This window comes from Aulonocara stuartgranti (assembly GCF_965226115.1).
Source record: "Aulonocara stuartgranti genome assembly, chromosome: 7".
NCBI classification, from domain to species: Eukaryota; Metazoa; Chordata; class Actinopteri; order Cichliformes; family Cichlidae; genus Aulonocara; species Aulonocara stuartgranti.
This window is the reverse complement of record NC_138945.1, coordinates 42,402,174-42,414,238: the sequence shown is the minus strand read 5'-3', so window position 1 is coordinate 42,414,238 and position 12,065 is coordinate 42,402,174. Positions and strand designations below refer to the sequence as shown.

At 37.1% G+C, this 12,065-nt stretch overlaps 1 protein-coding gene across 1 annotated transcript in view; it reads left to right on the top strand.

Moving 5' to 3' along the window:
* mapk8ip1a (mitogen-activated protein kinase 8 interacting protein 1a) overlaps positions 1-8,783 on the top strand; it is a 29,125-nt gene extending 20,342 nt beyond the window's left edge. Inside the window, exons 10-12 of the mRNA XM_082542784.1 lie at positions 521-591; positions 760-858; positions 1,965-8,783. Coding sequence (XP_082398910.1) covers positions 521-591; positions 760-858; positions 1,965-2,037 — 243 coding nt within the window. The 3' untranslated portion in view covers positions 2,038-8,783. The remainder of the gene's footprint in view (positions 1-520; positions 592-759; positions 859-1,964) is intronic.
* The last annotated feature ends 3,282 nt before the right edge of the window (positions 8,784-12,065 follow it).

Here is a 12,065-nt window from a genome sequence, read left to right as displayed (position 1 = left end):
CATAGTTGAGGGTAGGGACGTAGATCGACCGGTAAATTGAGAGCTTCGCTTTTACGCTCTGCTCTCTCTTCAGCACGACGGACCGGTGCAGCACCAATCCGTCTGTTGATCTCCCGCTCCCTTCTCGCTTCACTCGCGAACAAGACCCTGAGATACTTGAACTCCTCCACTTGGGGCAGGAACTCATCCCCGACCCGGAGTGGGCAAACAACTGTCAGTGGCATCATAGCCCCTCTAGGTAGAAGATAATCAACTCTTAGTGATGTACTCATAAAGTTATCTTAAATATAATTGTTGACTGCTACCCGGTGACTTTGCTATGGGACTTTAGTTCCAATAGATCTACTGGTAGTTGATTTCTCCAGTTGTAAGTTACCATTTAACAACATTTTCTAATGTTATTCACTGTAATGAATTAATTTAAATTCTAGCTTAACAAAAGTTTCTAACTATGATGTTAATTTAGAGTAATATTCCAGAATTACATGTTTACATGGCTCTTTGTCTTTGTTGTTATCAGGGGGACCAGTGCTTCCATTTCTTCCAGTTGAAAAATATTTCATTCTGTGGTTGTCATCCAAAATACAGCAGGTGAGTCAAATGCTTTAGATGGCTTGTATTACAATTCCCTCACCTCGTGAGAGATTAGTTAACTTTTATGAACATGAATCTTTCCTGTGTGCTGCTTGCTCTGTTGTTTTTCATCCTGCAACAGGCTCAATTGAACCTTTGGAAATAATTGTTTTATTTGCACTGCAGGTACTTTGGCTTCATCACCAAGCACCCTGACCAGCAGCGCTTTGCTTGTCATGTCCTGATGTCACAAACAACTTTACATCCTTTAGCAGAATCTGTCGGGTAAGTCCTACTCTACTGTGTTCTGCTCTGCATTTAATTCAGTTATATTTAAGATTCAATGCATATGACTGTCCTATCTATGGACATGCTGCAGAGGGATTATTACTTCTGTAGACACTAGTTTATAGTGTGTTACGATTTCTATCAGGGTTTCAAACTCTGACAGATGAAAGCTCTGAGAAAGTAGTGTCTTTTTAATTGTTTTATGGGGGGAAAAACACATCACCGAGGTTAAGTACAATTCACTATGGTCACTATGGTGTCCAGTAAGTAACAAGGCTGATGTTGGGAGGCTTTTATTAGCTACAGTTTTGTTTTCATCCTTAACAAAACAACATGGAGATATAACCTGTTTCCAAAAAAGATGTTAGGCTGTGTAAAAGATAAATAAGAAAAAATATAATTACATTTTTTTATTAAAAGAACAGTGGAATATTTTCCAATGTTACATTACAACCTTATCAACAACAAAAGTGCTGGAAGCCCAGGAGGCCAGTTGTAGTTTTAAAAGCTAAATGTTTTCATGCTAGATGTGAGATTTTAAATACCCAATTAATACCTATACAGCAGCATTTCTGGATTCCTTTTATGTCTCGTTATTTCTTTGCCATGTAGAGTTTTAACTTGCGTTAGTGGCTGATGGGAATGGTCTTCACTGGCACGATTTTCATGAATTGGCCTGCGAAATGATTTCTACAACAGAACTGTGTTAAATGCAGAAAGCTGCGGGCCTTGACTACTTGGTTAGGTTCAGGAAATAAAAACATTAGACAATAAAAGGTTTATAAAAGGATCGTGTTTTGGGTTCAAATATAACAGCTGCCATGTCATTCAAAGAGCTTTTTTCTCGACGAGTTCCCTTTGAGGATTCTCAGCAGCACATTCACACACATAAACACTCTTCTGTTGAAATATATTAGGTTTAAAGCTGATTTTAAAACAATTTTTGTTTATGTACACAAAATAAGTACAATAGGGTCACATTTTGCCATAACACTGGCTGGACCATTAGAACAAGTCAGTCTGGCTTGTAGCTTGTAAATCAACCATTTCCAGTGACCTGGTCTGCTTGGTTATGGAATCTTTTGTGCTATTTTTCCCAACAGGAGGGCATTCCAGCAGTATTACAAGGAGCATGTCGGCTACTCCTGTCCCACTGAAGACATCTTCATTGAATAATGCCTCCTGTCCATCCATTCTATGAATTTAATATTCACTATGTGCATGTAAGCCTGGTCTTATATACCACCAACTGGATTACCAATATATCTTCTTTGCATGGTGGGTTATTTCTTTTCTAAGCTGCATCCACTAATACAGCAAGCTTCTCCTTCTTTTGGCCATATCACAATATGAATAATTCTATGGATTGATAGGGACACGTGGGATTTTTCACGCCACAGAAAGTTACCAATAGTTAAACAGAGATATTGAATATTAATGTATTTTATTTGCAAAAATTATCTTAATTAACTATGCATGGATATTGCATATATACAGACTACCTTCAGAGCTACTCTAGCCCACAAAGCCAAATCTCAGCAACTACAAATGTTGCTAGAAAAAATCTGAATCATCTTTCTGATATTAGCAATTACCATACAAACAATCTGGCACCATAGAAACATGTCAATATCTGTCAATGATTGTAAGCAATCTAATGAGACAATGTTTAAATAACAGTGTTAGTCATTGAATCACATAACATTATAGGAGCTCAAATAAAACACATGAGTAAAAGCTCATAAGATTTAAAGTAGTGGTCCTAAAAACTAGCTGGAAGTGCAGCTTCTGATTTTATTTGATTAAACAACCTTTGAAGTACATATTTAAATGTTCAGAGATACATATATTTAACTTTAGCTCATAAGTCCTGGGCAACAAAGCTTTAAGCAGAATAAAAATTTAATTATATAACTTAAATATTTGTTAGATTGTTTAAGAGCCTTAAAACTTAAGAGCCAGGTCGCTGTGGTTCAGGTAGGAGAGCAGGTGTCGACCAATTTGGTTGGTAGATTGAGCCCTGGCTCCTCCAGTCCACATGTCAAAGTATCCGTGGACGAGACACTCAACCCCAAGTTGCCCCTGATGCATCTAGAAGCACTAGATAAAAGTGGTGTGAATGTGTGATTGGGTGAAAAAGACTTGTGGTAGAAAGTCCTTTGAGTGCTCATATTGAGTAGAAAAGAGCTATATAAGTACCAGTCCATTTAACATTTAAGTGCTGTTTGCATAGGTAATCATGTATGACTTTTTAGGGTTAGTATGGAGTTCAATGAAAACAAAAATTTTAAATAAATTCTTCCTGAATTTCCAAAGAGTGCGCAAAAGAAAATAATCACTTTGATGATTGAGCAAACAACCACAAATAACATCACCCGAAAGAGACTTCAAATAGTCACAAAACAACTACCAAGAGATGCAAGACGCAGGTGAGAGAACGTTTAAGTGTATTTAGGGGCTCATAGTCTCAGGATGAATCTATGGTCACCAGCCATTAGGATTCATGATCATTTGTTTAAACTCACATGGCAGTCTGTCCAGTATTTGTATAGTCTATGAAACTGATGGGTGACACTACATAGTTCAACAAATGGAAAAACAAAAAAAATCTGGTTCTTCTAGTTAAACAAATCTAGAGATGTTACTGCTTTTCTCTTTTAGAGTGAGGGAAAAATTATCTGATGCCCTGCTGAATTTGTAAAGTTTACTCACTTATAAAGAAATGAACACTCTCAAATGTTTATGGTAGTTTCATTTTAATGGAGAAAGAATGACACACAAAAATCCAGAATAAAAACATAAAAGTTCGAAATGTATTTGGACGCCACTGAGTGAAATATGTATTGGATTTCCAAGCCGTTTTCTAGTTACCTGAAATGATGGATATTGGGAATGTCATTACTCCAGAGTTGAGTGCATTCTTATAGTAAAGTCAGAAACACAAAGAAAAACTTTTTTTGTCTAAGCACGGTTGAGCCATTCATGTATCGTTACCAATACAATACAGTACTTTTTTTGCACTTTACAACCCGACTGCTGCAACACTGGCTGCACGGATTAAAGATTTTACAGTTTTTCTAATGTTTGATGTTCACTGCCATCATCTTGGACTGTTAACTTGGGGTTAATTCCACAAATTCAGCTTCTGCATGTATAAAGGCTAATTTACACTGCCTGTAGCCCTGCTCTCAAAAACTGACATAGATGTAACTCTGTATGTGTGGCTGGTTTTAAGTAAGAAATGCTTAAAGTTCAAGTTTTTAGAATATGTGTAGCGCCATCTTGTATCAGTTACAGAACATTACATCATCGGGTTGGTTGGAGTCAACAGACATTGCATTAGTTTATGTTAGCTAACTAGTAACACAACCAATAACCCAGGGAAAAATAAGGACTGTAAAATTTTTGTGCTGCTTTTCCTCACCAGGCCTGAACTGTGCAGTCAGCTGTTAAAACAGTTTCTCACAAGGTGTGATCAGCACTATTTTATGTAATAATATTCTCTTTTCCCAAGCATATCCAAACTGGGTTTTTTTTGTCACACCACAAACATAACTATGTTTTTTACCAAAACACGATTGAAAATCTTAACGTCCATCAGCATGTCCATAGGAAAAAATTTTTTTAAATCTCCACTAGTGCTGTCAGCGTTAATCTCATTAAAATGACGTTAATGCCATAACCGCATTAACGCGGCAAATCTCCGTTAGCGAGTAAGCGCGGGTCGCCCCGTGCGTGGGGCTGCACGGCATCAACGCATTAGCACGGTTAGTTCGTTAACGCATTAGCGCTGTGCAACCCCACACACAAGGCGATCCGCGCTTACTGGCTAACGGCAATTTGCCACATTAGTGCGGTTATGGTGTTAACATCATTCTAACGAGGTTAACGCTGACAGCACTAATCTCCAAATTACGCTCCCCCTCACTAACGTTTGGGCTTCACTTTTCTCCAGTTCAGTTCAGTTCATTTTTATTTCAAACATATACATTCACCAACATTTCATAAAATCTTTCCATGCAGTTGTTTGAAAAGGCAGAAGTATATACTTATTTAGCCCGACCCCCTCAGGTTTACATCCTCATCATCTAAATTTGAACAACAAAAACGTATACAACGCCTTCAACTTAGAACGTAACATCACAAAAAAATATTTTCTCATGTTCAACTAAAACTATATTTAGATTTGTTAATTTGCAGAAAAAAATAAACGTCACTTTGACTGCTGTCTTGGGTTAATTGCATTTTCTTCATTCTTATACTTATTTAAAATTTCTTTTTTGAGTTTTATTTTAAACTGGTTTATATCACATTCTTCACTTCTAATATTTGTCCATCACACACATCGACACATTTTTCCTGCAGTTCATGGGATTCCCAATCGTGCTTTGGTAAGAAACGTAGTTGTGCTTGTGGTGTGATTCGCATGTAGTAATCTGTTATGCTGTAAACTGTCTGGATGTGCTTGGAAAAAAGAGAGACTCTTTTATTGCATAAAATAGTGCCGATCGCATCAGCTGATTGCGCGATTCTGTACAGCCAGAGGAGGAAAAATCTGAGTTTCTTACTCCAGCTTGTCCGTCCAGTGAATCATCTGTCGCCTGACTCAAAAACAGACTCTCCTCCACACTGTCCTCATTCAAAAAGTGCTTTGCAAACCCGAACATTACGCCTTACAGTTCTATTTTCCTGTTTTAGTGTAGCTAGCCAAACATCGAAGAGCCAGGTACTACTAAAGAGACAGACAGTGAAAGTGGACAGTATATGCTTATATAGCAGAAAAGTGATCCCCTCAAACTGATTTTTAGCTTTAGTGCTTTTAGTGCATTTATTATCCCCTCAGTTATTGGTTGTGTTACTAGTTAGTTAACATAAACTAATGTAATGTCTATTGACTCCAACCAACCGATGATGTCTTGTTCTGTAATGGCACAAATAGCACTAAAAATGTTCTTTAAATGTTAACGTTGAGCACTATTTCTTCAATAAATAACTGCAGATACACAGACAGAGTTACATCTATGTCAGTTTTTTGAGTTCTGGGCTCGATGGTGTAAATTAGCCTTTATACATGTAGTGTTTCATGTCCACTTTAAACTAAAATGCACTTTTAGTACTTTGTAGACAGTGTTGGTCAAGTTACTTGAAAAAAGTAATCAGTAACTAATTACTGATTACTTCCCCAAAAAAGTAATCCCGTTACTTTACTGATTACTTATTTTCAAAAGTAATTAATTACTTAGTTACTTAGTTACTTTTTAAAAACACGATTTACAACCTGAACAGGTGATAAAGTGATAGATCTTCAGCCCAATTCTACTTTTTCTACATAATCCATCATACAAAATGTAATAAAATGGAAAAGTCTTTTTTTAAAACTTGTTTTATTAGTTTTAAGCTTTTAACTTTATGCATCAAGCAAAAATTTAATTATATGCAACATTCTCTGACTTGAAGAAATTTGTTTAACATTTAAACCTATTTTCTGCACATTCCAGCACATAAAATAAAATATTTTTTGTGTTTACACTCAGTCTTTCAAATAGATGCAAGTAAAACACAGCAGAAAATAAATAAAGTCAAAGACTAGCGGTCCTTTTGCTCTATTTTCACCTGTAAAGCAGGAGTGGGGTAGGCGGAGGTTTACCCTGGTGCAGGTGTGCCGCAGCGGTCAGTTGAAGAATCCGCGAGTTTCTCTGTGAATTTCCCATTATGTCGTTGCGCACTAGGAGCTTGTTTAGGGGGGGGTTTCGGTGTAAAAAGAAGTTTTCTTCCCACGCACAACGGACACTAATGTTTTTGTCACTTTTTATGGAATCAAACTCAAAGTAAGGTCAGTGCTTCCACGCTTTAAACGCTGCACGCTCATACTCTCTCCCGCACTCGATATATTATCCATTGTTGATCTGCACACAGCTGTTGCCACGAACGTCGCACTCGCTTACGTCACTGTTGTGAGACACTCTCGCAAAAAAAATCACGGTTTTAGTAACGCAGTAACGCAGCGTTCCTACGGGAAAGTAGCAGTAATCTAATTACTGTTTTTGCAATAGTAATCCCTTACTTTACTCGGTACTTGAAAAAAGTAATCAGATTACAGTAACACCCATCTCTGTTGGTAGATAACTCCTTATTGGCAAGCACAGCAGTAAGATGTTTCTTGTAGTTGGTCACCATTTTTTCACACATCTCAGCAGGGATTTTGCGCCCACTCGTCTTTACAGAAATTCTCCAAATCCTTTAATTTTCTTGGCTGCCTGTTGGCAACTTCAAGCTTCAGTGCTGATTCTCTCTACAGATCTGATTTATAGGATAGAGGTCTACAGACTGGCCACTCCATGATCATAATGTTCTCCTTTTTTAGCTGCTCTGTTGTTTACTTGTTTGTATTTAGATAATTTTCATGCTTTAAGACCCATGTACAACCGCTCTTCAGTGTTCTAACTCAGGGAAGAAGGTTCTCATCCAAGATCTTACAGTACAGCTCTGTCCACTGGCCCACTCAATGTGAAATTGTTTTGGTGGGCATGATTAATGTATAAACAATGCAGGTTGAGACCAGGAGTATCTCCAGTGTACTGAATGATTGATTTATTGTGGTTTGTGTGCCATGTGGGCACTCAGAAATCTGTGGGACCCAGAATTCTTACTGGGTTGTAGGGGATCAAATATTTTTTTCGCTCAGGGACATGCAAATCAATTTAGGACAGTTTTTTTTCCTGGATTTTTGGTTGACATCATGTTGCTCTCCATTTGAATGAAACTGACATAGAAATTCAAAACTGTTCTTTTCTTTGTAAGTGAGAAAATGTACATGTTCAGTAGGGATTCAATTAAATATTTGTATGCCACTGAACACTTAGACCACACTTTGAGCTCCAGGAACATAGTCATTCATTTTTAAACAAACTGAATAGTTAGTAAAACAAGAAACTAGTGCATGAATGCTCTTTCTCATTATTAACATTTGATGTAACTGAGTGATACAGGCACTTGAGTTCAAATGATAACGCTTTATTTTACAAGTTTTATATTTTCCAGCTAACGTGGTAAAAACAAAAGACTATAAATTACAAGGATATTTTTTAAACCCCTCATAAAGCCCCTTTTAAACACTTTCTACTTTCCCCCATTCTTTCTTATTTTCTCTGTAGTCATTCACAACTTAAAGTAGGATTTAAAAAATAGCTGATCTATTCTACCTGCTGCAGTGATGTGCAATGATGATCACCTCAGTGACGTAACTACATTCTTCTGATCAAACGAAATTCTTTTGACAATCTTTGATTCAAGTTTATTTTAAAGGTTCCCCCTGCAGTTTCCAAGACAGTATTTTAAAGGACAATAAAAACAAAAAACATTTCTAAAACTCTAAACTGTGTATTTTCTGAACCCCAGACATGACAGTCTACTGTTGATGATCTTTGGAGTTCTTGTAAAGATGTCTCATTCGTCTTTTTTGCTGCTTTCCTTTTTCTTCCAAATGTGGCTCAACTTCAACTCTTCATGCAGCTTTCTTTGACTGCGCACTGATGTACTTGATGCAGACTAATGGGAAGGACCGCATTATTTTAAGCTGAGACATTTTCTGTATTGCTTAAAGCATACATACTCAACCCTTGCTAACAGTTGGAGCTTTAAGTTATCAAAAAGGAGGTAGAAAGTGGCACATGTGGTTTCACAAATGAAAGCCACATGTGCTGGTCACGCTAGGTGGTTGGGTGGTGTGGACACCCAAGTTTATGAATGTGATAACTTGAGCACAAGGTGACGTAGGATTTTGAAATTCATGCCATAGGAGCACGTACTAAAAATCCCAGATGAGTTAGAATCTCAGTGAATCTTCAGTCAGAAGTAAAGTTTTCTGAAAATCCTGTGAATGCAACAACTTAAGAACAAGGGTGATGGAGGATTTTCACAAACCACTAGAATGAATCTCAGTGACCTTGACCTCAAGGTGAAGGCCAGAGGTCAACTTTTCTGAAAATCTTTCTGATAATCTTTCAATAATGCAAGAAGGAATTCACCCAGGATTTTGAAATTGATACGATAGGTGCATCTTCTAAAACTCTCGGGCGAATTTGAATCTTGGTGACCTAGACCTTAAGGTCAGAAGTCATTTTTTCTGAAAATTCAAACTTATGCAATAGGGGGCTCTACTAGGAGGCTGAGGTGGTAGCAGTGGCAGCTGCCAGCATTTTCTGTTCTAGGTGATGTTTCACTTTCTTACTGAGGTAAATCACCATGATACTCGCTGACCTTATATCACTTTTGCAATGGTGACTAAGCCTATTTATAAATTATGTTTTAATACTAATCCTTACTCTCTGACCCCTAAACTATGTTTATGTTTTGTAAGTGCAAGTTTTTAAGCTGTAGTTCATCGTTAATTGTTAATCTTGTGGTTTTGCACACAGAACAAAAAACAAAGTAAATGACATTTTGTTGCAGATTAAAATTACATGCAGCAATATTTAATATTTTTTCCAAATCACCAAACACGAACATGCCTGTGGCAATGTGACTCGCAGTTTTGATTCTTCGAGCTGTAGACCCTGTTTAAGGATTTGAGAGAAAACATTAAATCTAAAACCAGAATTCAAAGGTAGTCTACTTACAAATTTCATATGAGGTCAGCAAGTACAGTGTAGGTGTCCTGTCTTAGGATCAGATATCAATGCCAGTAAAACAATAAAATTCTTTGTTACAGTGAGAAAAAAAATCAAGGAATAAGTTTTCATCTAAAAGTTATTTTTTATTACCGATGCTCATTAAGGAAACAATGACAGTTTGTGCTAGTACAAATCTTCCTCTTTTTAATGCACAGAGGTCCGAGTGACCTTGCAGGCATGGTAATGCTATGTTCTGTAGAGCTGATTGGTCAGTAGGCAGTGATTTTATACCTCTCGATCACCAATCAGGATTTTAACCTACAGGTTAGATTCACAGCATAAGTTACCGTGGCGATTTACCCCAGTAAGAAATGCACCGCCTTCATGGTGCAAAACACCCAGGGTGAAACCTGAAGTTCCCTGGATACGCTGAAATCCTGCTTCCTAGTTTAGGCCTCTGGTCATATAAAATGTAGACAGCTGTTCTGCTACCCAGATGTGGCAAAAATCTACTTACTGCAGTTATAAGTTCAGGAATTTGAATCTTTGGTCTTCTATTAAATGTATATGGAATAAAACGATTTGAGCAGATTAAGCCAGTGGAAATAAAGGTGGAAAAGTTTTACACTATATCAGAGCAACAGTGCCTTTTTTTCTATTTTATTTTCTGGTGTAATGATGATGGCTTTCCTCTTTGTCACAGAATCGAAATAGAAACAACAGCCAGTTACAGACAAGCAGTCTTGTAGCTGTACAGGACTTTAGAAGAGGGACGGAGAGGGTGGAGCTCTTATTAAGGAAGGCATATAACTGTGTGGACGATCCCCGACCAAAAACAGATATTAAAAGTAAAAATTCTGGGGACTGAAAATAGGCATCTTTCTGCTATTATAGGTGGTGTGTTTTGCCCAAATATTAGGAAAAGACAATCAGTGCTTCATCTTGGACTCCTCATGCTGTCACTCTTCTTGTATGGGCACTTCTGCAACTTGTCCGTGAGATTCACTAGTAGGAGCATTGCAGCTGCTGTCCTAACACAGTAATCTCAGTGATCTTTATGGTCCTCTTTGCATAAAACCTGAATTTTTCAGGACAACCAAAACAAAGTGGCCTGCATCAAACACACTGTGTCACACCATTCTTGGCTTACATGTTTGTTTCAAGAATTACATTTGCATTACACACAATATATAAGACAGCAAACTTTGTTTGTTGGTTAAGTCAAATATGTACGACTGTGGCTGTCATCTTAGCTGCATCATGGTGAGAGGCTGTACCAGAAAGTGCCCTATGTATTCCACTTCTGTGATTCTAACGCCATGGAGATCAAGTGCACATAACTCAATATAGATATATCCTGTATAGATGTTTGTATAGAAGTTATTATTGTATGCTGCTGGTTTGACAAAAATCTGGGTGTGACACTGCATAATATCAGTGTTGTAAAACAAAGTCAAGATGATGCTGGTGGTGGTTCTTGTCAATAAATCATGTTTACAACTTAATTTCAAAGCAAGACATGTTTTTTTCATAAAATATAAAATGTGTTCAATTCCTAGAAATATTTATTGCACGGAGTTTGTGTGCTACGTTCAGACCTGATACTTTTGATATGTATGTTGCAAGAATACAGTTGAATTATTCAGTTATGACATACACTTTTTTTCTGGTTTCCCAGATAGAAAGATAACATTGAATGATGTTTAGTTTTCATCTGAATCATCATTGTGGTCCAGATTGAAATCTCAGTGCTAAATAAATGTTGAATCAGTGTTAAAATACCGATCAAACCGACAGTGCAAAAGTAATGACACTGAAATAACACAGATTCAAAGTTGTCCTGTTATAATTGATTAATGATCTATTTACAGTTGACCAGGTGACAACAATGATGCTCAAATGTCATGGAATTATAGTTGACCAGAAAATTAAAGCTATTATCAGATGGACTGTTCCATCGCACCCCTCTCAACGTGGTACATCCCATCTCTCCACCATTGAAACATCATGGATTTATGGTTGACCGGGAGACATTACTACACCCCAGATATATCCTCTGTAATACATCAGGTAAGCATTCACTTATTTTCTTCTGTTTGAATTGCACCAAATATATTTTTAACCAACTATATTTCATATATGTTGTCGAACACTCAGCACAGTGATACATATTGTAGATGTGTAATTTAGGCATATTATGTTAGCTAGGGTGAGTTAGAGAAAGGCAGAACTATATATTAAGTAGAAAAACTTAAATCTGAACAAAGTATGCTCTTTCCTTATTTTTTCATATTAGTTTTTTATTTTGTTTTCGTTTTTCGGATAGTTCTGAGTTCTCCTTTACCTACAGGCAGTTGACAGTTAGGACCCAGACCAGGTGGAGGCAGGACATCATTCAGTGTGTTTGATGAATTCACCAGAAATTATTAAATTATTAAACTATTAAATGACAGCTGGGATAGCCCCACCCCGCAACCCTGAAAAGGATAAGCGGGAGCGGCTGGATGGATGGTGAAGTTGTCTGTTGTTTATATGTTAGAGCCTAGTGTTTAATAGTAGAGTTAAAAATGTTTTCATCAACATCCTTATATC